The 22,067-nt window shown below is 39.2% G+C and overlaps 2 protein-coding genes across 6 annotated transcripts in view; both read right to left on the reverse strand.

Moving 5' to 3' along the window:
• Positions 1 to 1,224: 1,224 nt before the first annotated feature.
• On the reverse strand, positions 1,225 to 16,047 carry LOC106078098 (sulfotransferase 1A2-like). 3 transcript variants are annotated; one of them, XM_056005174.1, is made up of 6 exons: positions 15,914 to 16,047; positions 14,530 to 14,729; positions 8,980 to 9,306; positions 4,973 to 5,076; positions 3,666 to 3,831; positions 1,225 to 1,706 (listed from the first exon to the last, which is right to left on the reverse strand). In XM_056005174.1, the coding sequence occupies exons 2-6, from the start codon at positions 14,690 to 14,692 to the stop codon at positions 1,594 to 1,596; spliced, it is 873 nt and encodes a 290-aa protein (XP_055861149.1). In that variant the 5' UTR covers positions 14,693 to 14,729; positions 15,914 to 16,047; the 3' UTR covers positions 1,225 to 1,593. The 3 variants fall into 3 exon arrangements, with proteins under 3 accessions (XP_055861149.1, XP_055861146.1, XP_055861148.1); XM_056005171.1 differs by lacking the exon at positions 15,914 to 16,047 and adding an exon at positions 14,922 to 15,031; XM_056005173.1 differs by lacking the exons at positions 1,225 to 1,706; positions 15,914 to 16,047 and adding exons at positions 2,661 to 2,756; positions 14,922 to 15,035.
• Positions 16,048 to 18,605: 2,558 nt separating this feature from the next.
• Positions 18,606 to 22,067, reverse strand: part of LOC106071027 (uncharacterized) — a 49,542-nt gene continuing 46,080 nt past the window's right edge. For all 3 annotated transcript variants that reach the window (XM_056006727.1, XM_056006729.1, XM_056006728.1), the window contains exon 21: positions 18,606 to 21,047. In XM_056006727.1, coding sequence (XP_055862702.1) covers positions 20,692 to 21,047 — 356 coding nt within the window. In that variant the 3' untranslated portion in view covers positions 18,606 to 20,691. The remainder of the gene's footprint in view (positions 21,048 to 22,067) is intronic.

Here is a 22,067-nt window from a genome sequence, read left to right on the forward strand (position 1 = left end):
ATCAACTGGAGGAAAAGAAGAAGGCGGCGTTTGCGTAGTCCAACGTGCATGGTGATTCAACCAAGAAATAACTGCAGCCACATGAAGACCAACTGGCGGAGAAGAAGAAGAAGGCGACTTTTCCTGAGTGCAACATGGATGACGATGCGCTCACGACATCAATGCAACCAGATGAAGGCTAACTGGAGGAAAAGAAGAAAACGTTTACTAAATTCAACGTGGATGGCGATGAAAGCACGACGTCGAGGCAAACAGGTGAAGGCCAACTGGAGGAGAAGAAGGAAGCTGACTGCAACATGGATGGCTCCATCAAGCTCAAGAGGCAAGCCAACTGCCACTGATCGACCCCCGCCTGCAGCGATGAAACTTTACAGCCAATGTCATGATGTTGATTCTGTCCGGGACGGACAGATCTAAGGAGGGGGCAGTGTTATAAACCTGGTGGTGGCACAGATGGGGGTAGTGGTGTGTGTGTAGTCAGCCGACGCAAATCGCCCCAGGCCAGCGCTAGACGAGCGGTCAACCGTGACGAGTTACGACGATCGGCCGAGACGAGTGTCAACAAGAGAGTTCGGGAAGGATCGCCGACGTGAACAGAGCTCAGGGGCGTCACGAGAGTTGTAGTCATCTGACCACCTAGAAACGTCGAGCGGCGTTCTGTCTGGTTCGAGAAGGCCAGTAGGGACCCTATATAAGAGCGGAGGTGACGCAGTCAAGGGGGTTCAGAAAGCGGGTTCACGACAGGAGTTCAGATCACGGTCGACTACAGCACAGTTCAACGGTGTGGTTCTGTACGGAGCATTACGACGGTTCAGTGCGGAGTACTGTCAAGTACAGTTGAGACGAACGGCGTCTTGATCTTGGTCTGTGATCGAGTCCGACACAACGAGCCCAAGTGTGTGAAGTCAGTCCCGAACTGTTGAACCCAGTGCAAGCCCGGAACGAGACGGAGAGGCCAGTGCAAGACTTGATACGGCGGAACGGTGGTATCGGAGAGATATTTGTTATCGCAGAGCTATTTGTACTGTTCTACGTGCTGCCAATTGTACAGTATTGGCTGTTATTTATGGACATTAAACCTTTACGTTATTTTGGAGCCCTGACTTGTCAAGTTCTTTAAGTTGGTGGTGTATGGTGCAGTTTGCAGAGAGCCTGGATAGTGAGATTCGTAACAATATACAACCTTTTCTGATAAAAAAAAACAACAAAGCTATTGAAGCTTAATCATAACAGGGTACTGAATTAGTAATGAGCAAAATGAAGAATTCCTTCAAAACGTTGAAAAATAATTACGGAGAGAAAGAGTTAAAACACTACTGCATTTTATTACAAAATTTCATTCCAAATGAACATTTTAACTCTTTGTCTCCTAAATGACAACAGCAACGTTGATTCCACCAGAACGTGGTAAATAATTACGGAGAGAAAGAGTTAACATCCCAAAAGCTGCTCTCTATGTCTCTTATGGGCATCACAGTGCTGACAATTCAAAGCTGCGTAGATCTTGGAACTAAAATAATTATATATTAGCCAACATTGTAGGCTACTAATGTCCTTAAAACGTTTAGGGAAAGCAGTCGATATTACTTTATATTAGAGTGTATATTTAAATGTCAGTTTGGACTCTGACATCTCTCGTGCAATCATCTGGTCTAGCCACTCGCTCTGCGCCACAGTGAATGTATTCTTCCAATCCCCCACTTCACCTGAAACAAGATAGAATCCATTTAAGTTCTGAACATAGAACACTGTCGTTTGAAAGAGATTTTACTAAGTAATTGAACAAAATATAGCGAACAGCAAGATCTTGCAAGTGTATGGTTGATGTCACAGAATCCCTTTTAACACCATGCCATGCCCATTTATTACAATACTTCTATTTTAGTCACAACTTCATCGAACCTGGGTGGAGCCTGGACACGGATTTCAAAAACGGTTCTATCGAATTTCCAAGAAATTGAACAGTTGATGTATATCGTTGAGAAAAGAATTTCTAGCTCGTTGGCCGCACTGGGAAAACTCTATTTTGACAGTTATAATTGTTCAAAGTAAAAAAAAAATAAAAAAATGTAAATTTGGCTAAAGACTAAGTCTAGGTCTAGATCCTACATCGGTTTTGAAAGGACTATCGCGTTCTTGAAAGGACTATCGCGTTGAAGTGTTCCATTTTTTAAAAATCTAACATTTATTAGTTATTATCTATTGGCCTCCTTCAGACGTAGAACGACTATGGTTCATCTCAGGGCACACTTCCTCATATGGCTGTGGAGCCCTATTTTGGAGAATCACTCCCGTCCACAGATAGCGCAGCTTAAGGTGGCTTTTGCTTCGGTGGTAGAGGAGCTGGCCATTTTTCGCATTGTACTGGTTGGTTCCGCAAGGTTGTTAACGCCGGAAGTGGTAATGGTCTTAAGCCCATCATTACCTATAAAATGCTTCCAATGGGCATGCGTCTCAAATAGCCTCTGACAACCAGTCCAACTCCTATTAGTTATTAACTCTTTCTCTCCTAACTGACGATACCAGCGTTGATTCCACCAGAATGTGGTAAATAATTATGGAGAGAAAGAGTTAAGTGAACAACCATCGTTCTTTGATTGTATAAAGGAGGTAATGTCTTTTAAAAAAAAAAAGTATTTATATATTTTTCCTTGCCTTTGGTTTGATGAGCTGTGTGCATTACCCTTTGTTTTCTTTCCAGCAGCTAATCCAGTGTGTTATCTACATACGTAATCTTCTTCCTATAGCATTGATGTCTATAAGAAGAACAAAGCCACTTTGAACCAGCAGATTTACAGAGGGAATCATAGCGATAAAAAGACTGAGAATTTATATTCTTTATTCGAGAGGTCACCATGAAACTTAACTGCAAATAAACCTATAAAACACCAGAAATAATTCAGATAGGATGTCAGCCAATAGTTACACTGTTCGATCTATCTATCTATCTATCTATCTATCTATCTATCTATTATCTATCTATCTATCTATCTATCTATCTGTCTATCTGTCTGTCTGTCTGTCTGTCCTCTCTCTGTCTAACTTATCTATCTAACTATCTATCTGTCTGTCTGTCTGTCTGTCTATCTGTATCTATGTATCTATCTATCAATCAATCAATCATAGAGTAGTGTCTCCGCATAATTACTGCCCCACCTACCCATTTTTTTTCTGTATAAAAACAAAATTAATGAATAGACACAAGTTAATTAACTTTGTAATTATGCCTGATGATGAAAATTTGAGCCAAGAATGGGAACTGGGAGAAATGACGTGTACAAGATTTATACCAGACAGATGGACAAGTAGAGATGATATAAGTTAAAAAAAAACAACACACACACACAAACAACAACAACAACAAACAAACTGCTATCTAGAAGGAAAATCTGTCCAAGGGAGATAAGTGCTAGCCTCGCCCCTTTCTAGAATTATGTAGTTTTTAAACACACCTAATGACATTTGCTAGTGATGTAACTATGAGTACTGTATCAGAAGTCCAAGAACAATTGGCTAACCAATCACGTGCTACTTTGGATAGAATTAATACACACACACAGCAAACTCGTACACGTGTATTAAAGTGTTTGTGTGTACGTGTGACACGTCTGCAGTTCTGACCTACATATTTATAATAAGCGTCTGCGTATGCTCGTCTGATTTACCTTTCCTATACATGACTGGATTACCGTCCTTGTTTTTAAATGAGTTAGGTCCCTTTCGCTTTTTCATGGCCGAAAAATCTGTGAGGTCACAAATATTTTGTAAAAAATCATCTTGATAAGAGAAGCCAAGATACTCTGAAAGTTTTCTGACTTGAGTCAATGGATCCTGAGGAGAAACAAAAATTATAGAATTGTAATGTAGAAATAATTAGTGAAAACTTAAACCATATATTTAATATTCAAACAAAAATTATGTTTGCACAACGGGAGAAGGGCGAGTTCCGTTAATGTTGCTGCAAGAAAATCTTAACAAACTGATCATCATGGAAGTCAACACACATTCATAAGATGTGCGCATTTTTAACGTTACATAATAAACGGTTCCGTAAGGTTGTCATTGCCGGAAGTGGTAATAGAAATAAGCACTCCACTACCTATATATATAGTTCATCCATCGTGGTTCGATGATGACCCACTTTTGTCATCCTGTGGGCTCAGGGCTTTGCACTGGGGTTTTGTGCCTCCGCATGTGGCAGGTGGTTAGGTGGGAGTGTCTAGGGGTACGCGAGAGTGGACCCATTCCACGGAGCGGAGTTGAAAGAGAGCTCTCACGGCCCTGTCGAAAATCCATGCGCCGTTCCTAAAGGACCGTTACATATTGGCGAGTCCTGCACGGTTAACTTGGTACAACATAGGAAAATGCCGTAGGTTCCTGGTATACTCGGCCTTCGGACATGCTTTCTAGCCCATGCGCCCGGAGTGCCAGATATATCGGAAAGAGCAATGCTTGACATAGGCATTAACTCGGATCTCTTCCAGATAGAACGGTTTGTTCAATCAGGTTTTTTTTTTTAAACTTAGAGCTCGAAGAGCCCTTGGCTCAGCTCTTAGACACTCTAACGGTAAGACCTTTGTGAGCCCGGAATGTTTGGCTGCACACTAGGCAGGTTATTCCAGCTGGAGCTAGTGTCATTGGCCTTACTTTTCTTCTTTTCCTGAGCAATTTGTGCTCCAGTTTTCACAGAGCGACGCCATGATGCTCACAGCTAATAACCTGGTATTCATCTCATTTCCACAAGATGATCCATAGTCATGGCATCCACTACCTATAAAATGTTTTAATGGCATGCGTCTCAAATAACCTCTGACGCCCACTCGAACTCCTGGACTTTACGAGTGGCTGAAATATTGTGTCCGGGGGAAATATTTTTACAGGAGAAGGGGTAAAGGGGAGCAACCTGTCAGTTTTGGGCTGGATGGACTCGTTAAGCCTTAGTTGCTAGATAATTGAATGTCGCTATCAGTACCTGTTTTAGATCCTCAAAGGAAGTTACAAAAACAGGAAGTTCCGGATGTTCTGAGATTCCTTTCTCCCATCCGAGAGAGTAACTCCAAGGCGTGCCATTATCAGCTGGAAAGACGTGGACAAAGACACAGATTTCGAATCAAGATTTTTAATAAAAAAAACTCTAAATGAAATGAAATAAACTTGCTTTAAAAAAGTCCCTTGTAAACAAGAAAATATAAAAATAAATAATAATAAAAAAGAGAAAGCTTATAATAAGCGTAGTTCTATCAGTTTGAATCCAACAAGCCCGGCTGAGAAAGGAGGAGGTTTAGGCGTAGAGGCTAGCTACCCTACCCTGTAGAAAAACCACAAGCTTTAAAAACACCAAACTGCAAATCATCAGATGTCACGGACCTGGGAGAAGATGGACCTCCAGAAAGCCGGTCGATGAGAACCTTCTGGAAGCAGACAATCCGAAGATGTCAGATGGGCAACACGTAGGTGACTCGTTCGGAACCTAGAAGCCTGGTAAAAGATGGTTGGTGGCCCATACTCTAGACGGGACCACAAGGCTCGTTCAGAACCTAGAAGCCTGGTAAAAGAGGGTTGGTGGCCCATACTCTAGACGGGACCCACAGTGACGATGACATGACTAATACTTACAGGCTAAATTTATTTGTTTTTGTCACACTCAAGCTTGGAGTTTAAAAAAAATAAATAAATAAAAAGAAGTAGGTTGTTCACCGTTAGAGTCCTGAGCCCTTGCCATTGAGTGGAGGCGAGGTGGCTGAGCGGTAAAACGCTTGGCTTCCGAAATGGGGTCATGGGCTCGAATTCAGGTGAAGTCTGGGATATTTAATTTTGGAATCTTTATGGGCGCCTCTGGGGACTCCCAGCTCTAATGGGTACGGGTAAAATTAAAGGTGGTCGGGCGTTGTGCTGGCCACATGATATTCTCGTTAACTGTGGGCAACAGAAACAGATGACTTTTACAGCTCTGCCCTATAGATCTCAAGGTCTGAAAGGGGAATGTGATATTGACATTCACAACTGGGAAGTAGAAGCACTAGCTCTTGATCGCTCCTCGTGAAGCTGTGTGTCTCAGAGTCTCGAGATTTGAAGCAAGAAAAGTGGCCAGCGTGAAAGAGCGCCAAACCAATCAAAAAGAAGAAGCAGGCCTATCTGCAACCTACCAAACCTACCCATGTCACGTATGCGGCCGGCTTTTTAAAGCGAGGATTGGACTTTACAGTCATCTTCGAGTTCAAAGGATACGAGAAATGTGCTCATCTTCGATCAAGGAGGATCTATATATACGCCATAGAATGCTGTAATTTATAAGCTCAAACATGTCCCACTGTAAGGATAGCCTGATGATCAAATACATTTACAGATTGAATGTATAACTATTTATGATTTTAGCAATCAGTGTTGCTTTATTTCCCCCTCCGCATTTCTTCTCATTTACAGAAAATCTTGCTTAAATCTGGGCTCTAGATAGACTCTACTGCTATTGATGCTTAAATCTGGGCTTCAGATAGACTCTACTGCTATTGATGCTTAAATCTGGGCTCCAGATAGACTCTACTGCTATTGATGCTTAAATCTGGGCTTCAGATAGACTCTACTGCTATTGATGCTTAAATCTGGGACCCAGATAGACTCTACTGCGATTGATGCTTAAATCTGGGCTCCAGATAGACTCTACTGCTATTGATGCATAAATCTGGGACCCAGATAGACTCTACTGCGATTGATGCTTAAATCTGGGCTCCAGATAGACTCTACTGCTATTGATGCTTAAATATGGGACCCAGATAGACTCTACTGCTATTGATGCTTAAATATGGGACCCAGATAGACTCTACTGCTATTGATGCTTAAATATGGGACCCAGATAGACTCTACTGCTATTGATGCTTAAATATGGGACCCAGATAGACTCTACTGCTATTGATGCTTAAATCTGGGCTCCAGATAGACTCTACTGCTATTGATGCTTAAATATGGGACCCAGATAGACTCTACTGCTATTGATGCTTAAATATGGGACCCAGATAGACTCTACTGCTATTGATGCTTAAATCTGGGCTCCAGATAGACTCTACTGCTATTGATGCTTAAATCTGGGCTCCAGATAGACTCTACTGCTATTGATGCTTAAATATGGGACCCAGATAGACTCTACTGCTATTAATGCTTAAATATGGGACCCAGATAGACTCTACTGCTATTGATGCTTAAATCTGGGCTCCAGATAGACTCTACTGCTATTGATGCTTAAATCTGGGCTCCAGATAGACTCTACTGCTATTGATGCTTAAATATGGGACCCAGATAGACTCTACTGCGATTGATGCTTAAATCTGGGCTCCAGATAGACTCTACTGCTATTGATGCATAAATCTGGGACCCAGATAGACTCTACTGCTATTGATGCTTAAATATGGGACCCAGATAGACTCTACTGCTATTGATGCTTAAATCTGGGCTCCAGATAGACTCTACTGCTATTGATGCTTAAATATGGGACCCAGATAGACTCTACTGCTATTGATGCTTAAATATGGGACCCAGATAGACTCTACTGCTATTGATGCTTAAATATGGGACCCAGATAGACTCTACTGCTATTGATGCTTAAATCTGGGCTCCAGATAGACTCTACTGCTATTGATGCTTAAATCTGGGCTCCAGATAGACTCTACTGCTATTGATGCTTAAATATGGGACCCAGATAGACTCTACTGCTATTGATGCTTAAATATGGGACCCAGATAGACTCTACTGCTATTGATGCTTAAATATGGGACTCAGATAGACTCTACTGCTATTGGTGCTTAAATCTGGGCTCCAGATAGACTCTACTGCTATTGATGCTTAAATCTGGGCTCCAGATAGACTCTACTGCTATTGATGCTTAAATATGGGACCCAGATAGACTCTACTGCTATTGATGCTTAAATATGGGACCCAGATAGACTCTACTGCTATTGATGCTTAAATCTGGGCTCCAGATAGACTCTACTGCTATTGATGCTTAAATCTGGGACCCAGATAGACTCTACTGCTATTGATGCTTAAATATGGGACCCAGATAGACTCTACTGCTATTGATGCTTAAATCTGGGCTCCAGATAGACTCTACTGCTATTGATGCTTAAATCTGGGCTTCAGATAGACTCTACTGCTATTGATGCTTAAATCTGGGACCCAGATAGACTCTACTGCGATTGATGCTTAAATCTGGGCTCCAGATAGACTCTACTGCTATTGATGCTTAAATATGGGACCCAGATAGACTCTACTGCTATTGATGCTTAAATCTGGGCTCCAGATAGACTCTACTGCTATTGATGCTTAAATATGGGACCCAGATAGACTCTACTGCTATTGATGCTTAAATATGGGACCCAGATAGACTCTACTGCTATTGATGCTTAAATATGGGACCCAGATAGACTCTACTGCTATTGATGCTTAAATCTGGGCTCCAGATAGACTCTACTGCTATTGATGCTTAAATATGGGACCCAGATAGACTCTACTGCTATTGATGCTTAAATATGGGACCCAGATAGACTCTACTGCTATTGATGCTTAAATATGGGACCCAGATAGACTCTACTGCTATTGATGCTTAAATCTGGGCTCCAGATAGACTCTACTGCTATTGATGCTTAAATCTGGGCTCCAGATAGACTCTACTGCTATTGATGCTTAAATATGGGACCCAGATAGACTCTACTGCTATTGATGCTTAAATATGGGACCCAGATAGACTCTACTGCTATTGATGCTTAAATATGGGACCCAGATAGACTCTACTGCTATTGATGCTTAAATATGGGACCCAGATAGACTCTACTGCTATTGATGCTTAAATCTGGGCTCCAGATAGACTCTATTGCTATTGATGCAAACTAAAACCTGATAAATTGATCAATGTCGAAAGAGTGGATCAACTCAAAACAGTTATAGGTTACAATAAATAGATATAAAATATGACAGTCATTAAAGACCTACTTTGTCCCGATGACCATCTCTTGAGGTAACTGTCGAAATCTCCGTTGTATTCATACTCGTGTATACCACAATGATGATGGTAAAAAGACACTGCCACGTCTTTGAAGTTTCTGTAGACAAACACAACTTTAGGTTTTTTAACCAAGAGATCTTTGGGCTGCATGTCAAAGGTCATGTGGTTGTTGAGGACTCGAGGAGAGGGCAGCGAAGAGTACTGGTCATAGGGCCTCCATTCCATCATGTACGATTCTTTGTCAATTTTCTCCTGACCAGTAGAATCCGGACCACTGATAAGTAATCGCAAGATTTCCCAGATCCAATGGCATCCTGTAGACATATAAATAAACCGAAAGTTACATTTTACAAATTAAAAAAAAATAAATAAGACTCGAAAAAACAAACAAACACTAACTCCTAGTTGGGCCATGAGGGTCAGTTATTAGGTAAGAACTGCTAATCAAAGGGCAGCTATGGGCACTGGCGGATCCAGGGGGGGGCGGTAGGGGCGATCGCCCCCCCCCCACTCGGCCGACCCCCCCCCCCAAAGGGGGGGGGGGCGGACGAACTTTAGTATAGGATTCACACAATTTGTATACGAATTTATTACTTATGTTAAAAATATATACTAATTATTTATATTTCAACCTATTTTTAGATTATTTCGCCCCCCCCCCTCTAGTATGTTGGCCGATTTGGTGGGGTCGGGAGGGGGCGATGGTATCAATTCCGCCCCCCCCCTACACTTTCGAGTGGGGGGGGGCGGTCCAATTTATTGGTAGAAATCACAGCCTGCTAACAAATCAAATATCTATATCCTTGTAACTTGTTATTGATATTTTAACCGATCTTTATATTATGTCGTTCCCTGTTTGCCGATCGGTGGGGGGGGGGGGACGAATACCTCTTCTGCCCTTCCCACCTAAACCCTTTGAGTGGGGGGGGGCGGTCCGTTTTTATGGAGAAATCATAGTTTGTGAACAAAATTAGTTGAATTAATATATACATTTTATATTATGTTTCTCCCTTTCTGGTATTTTGGCCGATTCGGTGGGGTGAGGGGGGGGGCGATTGCATGTACGGCCCTCCCCACTCTAGTTCTCTGAATGCTGGGGGGGGGGGGGCGGTCCTATTTTTGTGGAGAATCATAGTTTGTGAATAAAATTAGTTGAATATCTATATAATATAAACTACGTATTGATATGTGACCCATTGTAAATATGTCGTACCACACTCTAATCTCAAATTGTATCATTAGTAAATTTAAATGAAAAAGGGTTGTACCAGGTGGGAGGGGCGATTAATGCAATCGCATTTCCCCCATCGGACAAATCAATACTTTTTCTTTTTGTATTATAGTTAAGAAATTACAAAAATTAAAAAAATCTGTCACTAATATAATTTATATATACTATAAATTAAATTCTTATATCGAGTCGCCCCATACCTATTCTTTAATGCCAAATGCAATCTTTAGCAGAAATTAGTAAAGGAGCGAGGATTAATCGTTTTCACTCTACCGCCATTCCCATTTCCAGACAGAGTTTTAGTAATTTCACATGAAGTTATCATAAATATTTTAAGAAAGACTTTGCATTGGAAAAGTTAGAATTCAAACGAAATTTTTCAGTATAAGAGTCATGATTGAGATGAGTTCTAAACTCAAATAACGTTTTTATAGTCACCTTTTCCCAACCTTTTCAATCTGATATTTTTCTAGCTAAATAAATTTGGGACTCACAATTTATACTAGAGTTTTCTTGAAAAATATTTATCGAATAAGTTTTTTTTCGGCGGCGATCCTCAAAGCAAAAATCTAAATACGTGGGGTATCCTATCTTTTCAAGGAACAAATCGGTTTTATTTGCAATGTATTATGGGCCTATAAATTCAAATTAGAATATTTTTCAAGTACAACATTATTTGAAAGGTCGTTTTTTAATAGTATGAATAATGAGCTTCAGGTCAGGAGAATGCGTTTCTGCAGTGAAGAATGCAAGAAAACGCTTTTGGCGTCGGGGCTTCGCCCCGAACTTCATTTATGGGTAATGAGTTGTAGATGTCAGGAGAATGCGTTTCTGCAGAGAAGAATGCAAGAAAACGCTTTTGGCGTCGGGGCTTCGCTCTGTACTCCATTGATGAATAATGAGCTGTACTTGTCAGGAGGATGCGTTTCTGCAGTGAAAAAAGCAAGAAAACGCTTTTGGCATCGGGGCTTCGCCCCGAACTACATTGTGAAGAGTGAGCTGTACTTGTCAGGAGAATGCGTATCTGCAGTCAAAAAAGCAAGAAAACGCTTTTGGCGTCGGGGCTTCGCCCCGAACTCCATTGATGAATAATGAGCTGTACTTGTCAGGAGAATGCGTATCTGCAGTCAAAAAAGCAAGAAAACGCTTTTGGCGTCGGGGCTTCGCCCCGAACTCCATTGATGAATAATGAGCTGTACTTGTCAGGAGAATGCGTTTCTGCAGTGAAAAAAGCAAGAAAACGCTTTTTGCGTCGGGGCTTCGCCCCGAACTACATTGTGAAGAGTGAGCTGTACTTGTCAGGAGAATGCGTATCTGCAGTCAAAAAAGCAAGAAAACGCTTTTGGCGTCGGGGCTTCGCCCCGAACTACATTGTGAAGAATGAGCTGTACTTGTCAGGAGAATGCGTATCTGCAGTCAAAAAAGCAAGAAAACGCTTTTGGCGTCGGGGCTTCGCCCCGAACTCCATTGATGAATAATGAGCTGTACTTGTCAGGAGAATGCGTTTCTGCAGTGAAAAAAGCAAGAAAACGCTTTTGGCGTCGGGGCTTCGCCCCGAACTACATTGTGAAGAGTGAGCTGTACTTGTCAGGAGAATGCGTATCTGCAGTCAAAAAAGCAAGAAAACGCTTTTGGCGTCGGGGCTTCGCCCCGAACTACATTGTGAAGAATGAGCTGTACTTGTCAGGAGAATGCGTATATGCAGTGAAAAAAGCAAGAAAACGCTTATGGCGTCGGGGCTTCGCCCCGAACTTCACCAGAGAACCTTATAGCGCTGCCCCAGTTGTTTTGGTTTTCGCTGAAGGTTGAGAAATGCTGCTTTTTTATTCTCATATTTATATATATATATATATATATATATATATATATATATATATATATATATATATATATATATATATATATACATATATATGTGTGTGTGTGTGTGCGCGCGCGTGTGTGTGTGTGTGTGCACGTTTATGCGTAGGGTTAGGGTTTACTGGGCGTTAGGGTTAGGGTTTGGAAAAAAATCGCCCCCCCCCCCTCCAAAGTTCTGGATCCGCTAGTGGCTATGGGTATTTTAATATGTCGAACAAAAGGGCGAAATCAGATTACAACAGCTCTTTCGTATTTGGAGAGATGAATATGTTATTGATTGACATGCATGACTAGATTTAATACATGAAATTCTTAGGAGGTAATTATCTTCTTTATTGGAAGTAACGCTTGTAGGCCTACTACATAAGATAACATAAAATAGTGTCCTACTATAGAAGCTATTGTTGATACAAAGGAATTTTGGGTTAACCAAAAATCTTTTGAAATCTTTACGTGCTGAGCCTAGAAATTATGAAGTGCCAACTACGATGAGGAATTATCCATACAAAATGAACCTTTAAAACAAGATTTTCCGCAATCACATCCAAAGCAACAGGCGTGAAAATAATGCTAGTTGGCGGCCTGAATACACCAGAAAGAACATTTAAGGGACCTCAAGACTCAAACGTCAATCTTAGTATATTCTATATTAGACTTTGAATCTTTTTTTTTTAAGTGTAAGAAAAAAAAAGGTTAGCAGTTTTAATTTTTGAAAACAAAAGAGCTCGCCTTTAGAGTAAAACGTCGTTGAAGCCAGTGACTTGAAAAGTCCCTGAGCTATTTGAGATATGGGAGTAATGGGACCCTCTTTCAGTGTAGACATTTTATGTTCTTATTATTTTTTGGTGGACATAATCTATAGTTTGTGCTGCTTTTACGGAAATCCTGCCCTGGATTCACCTATTTTTAGCTTTATACAGAATTTGCTAACATTGGATTTTCACTAGCCCTTTTGAGATTTAAACATGACAAACGGAAAGACATACAAACAACAAAACTCTCGCGTTTTCTCTTTCAGGGACGGCTAAAAGAGTCTTTGTAAGTGTAAGACAAATACCGCATCACAAATGAAAAGATTAGGAACAGGATTAACACAGCTCTTGGACCCCCACCATGACTTAGTAGCTACTGTTAAAAAGCACAAGCTCAAACTCTATGGCCATTTCACTGAGACGACATGTCTTAAGCCGACTCTATGTATCACTCATGAGACTCAGGTCAAAGCATTTAATTTTTTTATGCAACATAGAGCGTAGAAATTATTCATTTTTCCTAACTTAGCCCATCCACTAAAATACCACCACCACCCCTTTAAGATCTCATCCCCACAATCACTTTAATATCACATTTGACCTTTCCCCTTTTTGACATCTGCCGAACTCGACTTCGGAGTCACCTCCCCTTGATCAAGTCTAACTAACATATACATTTACTTGTATACTTTGTATTCTCTACCTTTTGTACATAAATACCCATTTATTGTATATTTACATTTAACTCCTTATTGTATATTTATTGTATATTTACATTTAACTCCTTATTGTTTGTCTTTAGCTAGATCTGCGCCTGCAAGTAAAATCCTGTGCAAGTGAAGTCTCCCATTAATAATGTCCTAGACACAAGACAGCCAACACACACACACACACTTAATCCAGTCATCACAATCACAAGGTCCTCAGGGCTCGCTAAGACCTTCCTTCGGGGAACAGAACCAGGAAGAAGAAGATGCAGAAGATCTTTATATTTACCTATGAAATAATGTGAACATGCCTTACTTAACTCTTTCTCTCCTAACTGACGATACCAACGTTGATTCCACCAGAATGTGGTAAATAATTACGGAGAGAAAGAGTTAATGAAGTTTTACAGTATTTTGCCAGGTCGTTATCGACCAGTTATCCATATGATAACTAAGAAATAACACGCCCAGATAGATCTACACATTTCTCACTACACGCACAATTTTTTAACGTACAGTGTTACAGCAGCTGGAGATTTAAACCCAGAGGAAGGAGAGAGGGGGAGAATACAAGCAAATAATAAACGGAGGTATTGTCGCCCTTGAGTTTGTGGCCGCGCTGTACTGATCAATTTTTTTTTTTTTAATTTATGGAAACTTAACTCTTTCTCCCCGTCATTATTTACCACATTCTGTTGGAATCAACGCTGGTATTGTCAGTTAGGAGAGAAAGAGTTAAGACGTTGAGAAAATGATAGGAATTTTTCTTCCAATTTTCATCTTAATTAAGACTAAAAGTTCGAGAGATCCTTTAAATTTCGTCTTACAGGATTCGAGAGATCCCAGACAGGATATTGTCCGCTGGCCGTAAGTGGAGCATCCATGTCCTTTCAACTGATTTGAGGACACTTCAGGAATGTCTGCTTTTAAGAAACAAACTCCATTTCAAATTTAAATTTTACAACAAAGACGCTGTTACGGTATTACCTGATTTGCTGTAGGAGCAAAGTAATATGTCGTCTGCTCTTAAAGGGAAATCATCCATGTTTAGTAAAGCTTCTTCGTTAAATTGTGGCGAGCCGTACCTCCCTTTGTATGAAATGAGTGTCATGGTGTGTCCACCTTCATCAGCCACTTTCAGGAAAGGCATGTTGGGCAGCACTAAGTCCGATAACTCTCTACAAAATCTGAGGTTTAACAAAATGAGATGCATAATTGTTGCAATTTTGATTAAAATTAAGCTAAAATCGTAAATTAAATATCTCAAAAGTAGTACTACTGCACTATAAATATTTTGAGAATAAATCTGACATAATAATAGAAGCACTAGGGTACAAAAGTTATGGAGAGAAAAAGGTGAAGAAAGTAGGCTGAAATACAGATAAGCTCCCGAGGACTGGAAACAACGGACCCTTGAACCGGGCCAAATCTCCAAGCAGCGACAAAGTACCAGGCTAACTTCTGACTCTACCATGCAGGTAAAAAAATAATTATCTGGACTCGTATATTCACTTAGGATCACGTGGTTACCCGACTCTCAAAAAAAAAAAAAAAAAAAAAGTGTAGACACTGGGATCCTTACTTGAAGAAAAAAAAATTCCTTATTAGATTATCTTATTTCAAAACATTTTTTGGGATGTCATGTAGCTTTTATAAAATATGTATCTTATCTCAAAAACATTCCTGGACCGACACTTTTAAAGACAAAGGACTAGAGTTGAATGTTGTAATTTATTTCTGCGACGAAATGCTACATACACGATTTGTCTTTAAATACAAAGTTTGCCCCAAAACGATCCGTACTAATCAGTGTTTATTTTACAAAGCTTTTATGAGCTCTGTCTGTCTAGTCAAAATTTTGTACACGTAATTTCTCCCACACCCAATCTCGGAACAAGTTGAAATTGTGCACAGTTATCTCTTTTACCTGACAACACAAGAATCAATAAAAAAAAACCACACGATTAGTTGATTTAATATAGGTAATTAATTATTTTGTTTGGTATTGAATAAACTAAAACAATCTAGATTTGTATAGAATTAGAGATCCTACAATTTCACATGAAAAAAACAAAATAGAGTATTTCGAACTTCTTTGCATTAAAGAATGGACAGGCCTGCCATTGAGAGAGGTTCTGAACAAGGCAAAAAAAAGTGAGGAATGGAGAAAGACGGTCGACAAATCTTGCCTGGTGCCCCAACGGTCCAACAGACTAAGGGATAGGTAAAGGTAAAAGGTAAAACACAGATCCAGACTTTCTCTCCTTGACAGCACATTTGAAATATATATAAATAAAATGTTCTTTAAATGTTTAATGATAGTCTCTATTTTAACTAGAAGAAAAAAATACAATGACTAAGCAATACCTACCAGTCCTACCACAAATATATCCTGGACGAACACAGACTCTAGCAGTAACCATGGGTTAGATAATACAGGTCACACTAGTATCTGGATGTATTACAGCTATTTAGGTCAGTGACCCATTTTTGTGTACCGACTGGATTATTTTTGTTCTGCTTTTTAAACTATATTATTCGACAAGGGTTCTGATTGGTTGTTTTCTGTTGTCCCCTTTGATTGGATGATGAGATCTGTCTCTTCTTACTTCATGGTGTGGATTTATTTTTCCTATTAGAGTTCATTGAAAAGTACATCTACATATTGTAAAAGAAAAGTCCCCCCTTTCAGAACTTGAGATCCATTGGACAGATGATATAAAGTTCAAGTGTTTTTTGTTTTTTTTTTTATGGCCGACGGTTGACAAAGGTGTCTTGTTGCCAGGACAACGATCAACTTCCTTTACTTTCCCTAAGTTTGTCAGGTACTAGGCCTAACATAAGTTCCCCCCCCCCCCCATCGGAATGTCAGAATAACTCTTCTGTCTGGGAGAAATGCCATCAGATGTACATTTTATTCATCCATTCGGCTCGCCTCCCAAAATGCTTAATGTACCCCCCCAACCCCCCCCCCCCCACCACCAAATACACTACTTGTAAAACACAAGAGAAAGTCAGCTTTTTAACTTAAAAGATCAGCTTTATAGCTTTACTAGACGGATAAGAACCGCCTGCAGGCCTTTATGTGGGTATTACTGATCAACTGGATTGAATTTAGATGTCAAACGTGGAGAATGTTCCCTTCACATTTTTAAAAATATTTTGCACGAAAATAAATGTAGAGCATTAAAATGGATTTACCCCTTCAGCCGACATATATCCAATATAAATTTATGAATTTATGTGAAAACAGGTTAACCTGATTTGTTAACAAAATATTCATTATTTAATAGAGATACAATTGAGTACTATTTGATCTGCATATTGGGTCCTCCGGTTGTGGGATGGGTATTAAACATACACTACGGTCTCCGCCATGATTTATCAAGATTGGTCAAACGGTTTTGATTTTTATTCGGGACATACATAGGCCTACATATGCCATACTTTCTGCTTTATCTATTTGGCATATAAAGAACAGGGTCATTGCTGAAAATTCAAAACAGAACAGGGTCATTACTGAACAGTCAAAACAGAACAAGGTCATTACAGAACACAGCCTACATAGAACAGGGTCTTTATAGAACAGTCAAAACAGAACTGGGTCATTACAGAACACAGTGTACATAGAACAGGGTCATTACAGAATACAGCCTACATAAAACAGGGTCTTTATAGAACAGTCAAAATACCGTTAGATTCTCATGAATTCTTTATTGTAGACCAAAGTACCTCGGTCACTGTAACCTCCACTAGTACAGCAGAAGACTTACATCAGTATAACCGTTATCACTAGATGTTATTCACACGAGCATTAAATACTATTACGGTAAACATTTAAAAAAATTACCGTTCATGTTCTTTGTTCCCATTGATGTTTGATTTGTGTTTTCTCTGCTACTAGTAAAGAGCTGAAAAGGTTTACAGCTTGCTAGAAGTGATCATTGAATTGAATACAACTTGAAATATTTGTTCACGTTTACAGAGCCAAAAAAATCTATCTATATTTATAACTCTCTTCGTGGCCCAACAATTCGGGACAACACAATGGAAAAATCAGGGAAAGATAACTCTTTAATTTCTGCAAGTCGGACTAGAGTTACCCCACGTAACTTTCGTTGTGACAGAGAGCGAGGCTCAGGAAAAAAAAGAGGGGGGATGCGTATGCTACGCCGCGGGTCGGCTCGTGAAATATAAATGGGGAGAATATTAGCAAGCGGACAATACTGAAAACACTGGCCTGATTCGCGCAACCAACAAATAGAAAAACAAAAAGAAACAACAAAGAAATACTTTAAAAAAAACAATAAAGCTTATACGAAGTGTAATTGTATCAATTAGTTTGGATCAGTCATGTAATTAAGTTTGTAATAGATATAGACCAACAACAATATACCTGTGCGATTAGAAATATTTCTATCAATTTTTGTTTTTTGTTTAGCGCTATTTCATACCTTTAACTTTCTCAGTACGCTATGATCCAATCACTTGTCTGGACCTGTTGGTAAAAATGGGGGTAGAGAAAAAAAAAAAGATATCTGGATGAAGTTTACCGTAATCGGTTTTAATAACATTAATTTTAAAAAAAGGGGGAATGACCTGAATTCGAACTTATGACTCAAGCCGACATTCTAACCACTCTGCTAATGAAATGGTTATGAAATTGTATAGATCTATTGTTTGTTTCGAACTTGCTTCAAAGCGGCGACCTATAAATGGGAATAATTCAGCTTATAGGCTACCTACACTTCAGTTAAGTACAATATCTTTCCCTTGTTCAAGATACCAAAGAAAATAATTAATTACCAATAGTTAGTTAACTAATTTTTTTTTATAATTGATTCTTGTGTTGTCAGGTTAAACAAGTTACTATTTAAAATTTCAGCTTGATCCGATATTGGGTGTCGGAGAAATAACGTGTACAAACTTTTTACCAGACAGACAGACATACAGAGAGAGTGAGTTGATATAAGCTTTGTACAAAGTACTTATAATTGGGTTGAAACACACGCAACACACACACACACACAGAGAAACAAAGTTTAAAAAAACACAAAAATATTAATACAATAATGAAATGTTTATTGTGAAATAACTTTAAAAAAAAACAAATTCTATGTTTAAATAGAATAGAAATGTTTTGGTCAATAGGTTAATAGACATAACTCAGAATGTTGGATGTTGGAACAAAATAGAAGTCTCAAGAAAAAGGGCTGCCTTGTATTGTATCACTGTACTGTAGCATTGTATCACTTTACTGTAGCATTGTATCACTGTACTGTAGTATTGTATCACTGTACTGTAGCATTACTGTAGCATTGTATCACTGTACTGTAGCATTGTATCAACGCATTGTATCATTTTATCACTGTATTGTATCATATCCTATCACTATATTGTATCACTGTATTGTATCATTGTATCACTGTATTCTATCATTTTATCACTTTATTGTATCGTTTTGTCACTGTATCGAATCATTGTATAACTATTGTATCATTATATCATTTCATCACTTTATTGTATCATTGTATCACTGCATTGTATCATTGTATCACTGTATTGTATCATTGTATCACTGTATCGTAACATTGTATCACTACACTATTGTATCATTATATCATTGTACAACTGTATAGTATCATTGTATCACGGTATTACTATATCGTATCATTGTACAGATAGTGCAAAATGGATTTTTTTTTTCCTGTTGTGCTGTGCTATTATAATGAATCACTGAACAACCAGCTCTATACGTGAACACAAATGTTCAATATAAAATAAGTTTATGTATATATGTATTACAATCAACATATAATATATAGTGTATGCAGTTATTACCCGAGTTATAATATGAGGTGAACATAATAAATAACAGATACATTTATTTACATCTTAAACTGGAAGCAATTCAACAATTTACAGTAGATATATGTATGTCAGAATCAACTCTCTTATACCAGAAGATTCATATGATACGGCCTCCTTCAGTCTGAAATCGACTATGGATCATCTTAAATAAATGAGATGAATGCCTGGGCATTAGCTTTGGTCGGAACGATGTCGACCACAGTACAGTTCCCCCCATCATAGTTGATCAATCCAAAGGAACTGCAAGTGCCGATACAGTTTGGGGTCGCAGGTTCTGACAGAGTGTAGAACTGTGTGCTGCAAACTAACTAAGGGTCGCTTAACTTAATATGTAAAGTCATTAAAACCATCTTTAAATCAATAATAATTTATATAAATGCAAATAACGTAACACTCCATGCTTATCGCGGCACGCGCCCTATAACTAATGAAAGCGTGTTCATTTTGTAATGTAAGAGGCTCCATGTATTTCTTATTCAATACAAATAACGTAGACCCGTATAATTGCCTTATGTTATTGATAGCATTTATACGCTATACCCATTGGTGGACCAGTAGGGGCAGGGGGGTATCTGGGAGAAGGCCTTCCGTGCTGCCCTTAGGCGCTCAGTAAACACAACTCCGCTCGAGTCGGGCGTCGAACCTCGAGCCCCCTTCATAGGTAGCCAAGCAAAGTTCAAGCGTACTTAGCCTCCCGTTGGCACTCGCTAATAGCGCGAATGTCGTGGGTCCCTTACTGGCCAATTTTCTTTTTTTTTTCTCCTTAGTGAGTTGAATAGAAATTATTACATTTGCTATATTACTTTAATATACACTGATTTAAAAAAAGATTTCTTGTTTGCATCAATATATCTAGACTCTAGACCATAGAGTCTGAATGAGCAAAACATGCGTCATAAAACTTTCTAGAAACAAGTCCAATAACTCAGTAAACAATAACTAGACCACCATGATTGTCTCCCTTACCCTGCTTTAACATACAAAACTATTCTTTTATCAGTATTGCGTCCAATAGTGCGATCCTTATCTCAAAGAGCTATAATGGGGTTTTACTTATCAGTATTTCACGGCTTTAATTTTTGTCCTCTCTAAAATCTTAACCTCAGATTGAAGGAGAGAAAACCCCCAGTAAGTTTTAGAGTAAAGTAAGATACACTTCTATTTTCAACCCAATCCTGGGTATAAATACACATCATCCCATTTCATTCTATGAAGTCGCCTCTAAAATAGCTAACACTTTCCTTCTAACCAGGCTCGCTGCTTAGATGCAGATCAGCATCATACACAGTCGCCATCTTGACGAACAATATCATCGAGGTCCACATAACCTTGACCCTGACCCTGAACCATCTCAAAAACGAGACTGAAATTTACAGTGGACGCCCCGACGCTGACCCGAGCTTGACCCCACTCTGGCTGAGGCCCCAGAGATCGGGATGACCAAATGGAACAGTCCAGATACGGGCTGCCACTGACGACAAACTGCTTGCAGAGCTGAAGAGCCCCAGCACTAGGGGAGCTGATTCTATACCGGAAGCTGAGACACAAAGGGACGTAACCAGCTATTTCTGGAGACTTAATGCGTGCTCTGTATCCAAGGTAACCAAATGTGTTCCATCCTCGCAAAAACATGTCTGTAAAATATATAAAAAAAGAACAAAACGAAATATTATTAATCCTAATGAACAAATCAAACTTAATTAGAAGTACTAGTTTAAAAAAACAGAAAGAAATAGAATAATACAGACAGGAAGTGATACAAGTATTTATCTAAAATAAAGATAACAAAGAGCGAAAAAAGAAAGGGAGGGCACACGTCGGTACGCGCTCATAAAGCCACTATTGTATGGGAACCGTGACTATTTCAGATTCAGTAGATGAAATATAAACTGTTAATGATGCAAAGTTTTGTACAAACAAATTTGTCTGTCAAGCGGCATCATTGGAACCAGAGATGTAAATTGGCCTGACCAATGAAACGGAATCTAATTATGTGTGTTTCCTAGGTGATATGAAAAGGGAGTATTTATTGTTATTTGTAGAGAGAGAGAGAATATTAATTTGTAGAATGATACAAGGTCATTTTAAAAAAATAGTAGTACATCTTCACATCGGGTGGTATGCGCACTGGACATTAAATGTAGATACCCTTCAGGATAGAAGACTCAAAAAGTAAAGTAGAAATTAAAGATAAAAAAAGAAACATAATCTTCAAATACAAAAACAAAATCTAATAAAATACTCTGAAAGACACAAAGATAAAGGCACATTCCTTGCTCCATATGCTAGGACAAATTTGTACAAATACTCCTTCTTCCCTAGTGATATTAGAGTATGAAAGGGGTTGCCTGAATCAGCCAGGAAAACCAACGACTTGGCGGAGCTAAAGTCATTAATTAACATGCATGACTAGATTGACCTAGGGACACGCGTAGGACGTAATCATCTTCTTTTTTTTGAAGTGACGTCTGTAGTTTATAAGAAGTAAAGTGGCTGTCGTTCGGTCGTCTCGATAGTCCCGAGTTCAAACCCTGCCATCTGTTTTAGAACCAGTGTGACACAAAGTGAACTAATAGTGATTTAGTAATCATGTAACTACTTCGTGCTAATGCACGAGGAAATATTTGGATTGTAACTGACCACGGGGTGATTTC

The sequence above is a fragment of the Biomphalaria glabrata genome, chromosome 12 (genome assembly GCF_947242115.1).
Source record: "Biomphalaria glabrata chromosome 12, xgBioGlab47.1, whole genome shotgun sequence".
NCBI classification, from domain to species: Eukaryota; Metazoa; Mollusca; class Gastropoda; family Planorbidae; genus Biomphalaria; species Biomphalaria glabrata.

Bases quoted from the DNA above. Each gene is read 5' to 3' on its own strand.
- LOC106078098 (XM_056005171.1), bottom strand. From the start codon at position 15,016: ATGGTAGAGTCAGAAGTTAGCCTGGTACTTTGTCGCTGCTTGGAGATT. The intron at 5,077-8,979 runs GTAGGTCTTTAA...ACGTCTTTCCAG, and splicing joins GAGATGGTCATCGGGACAAA to CTGATAATGGCACGCCTTGG. The intron at 1,707-3,665 runs GTAAATCAGACG...ATCTTGTTTCAG, and splicing joins TCCAGTCATGTATAGGAAAG to GTGAAGTGGGGGATTGGAAG.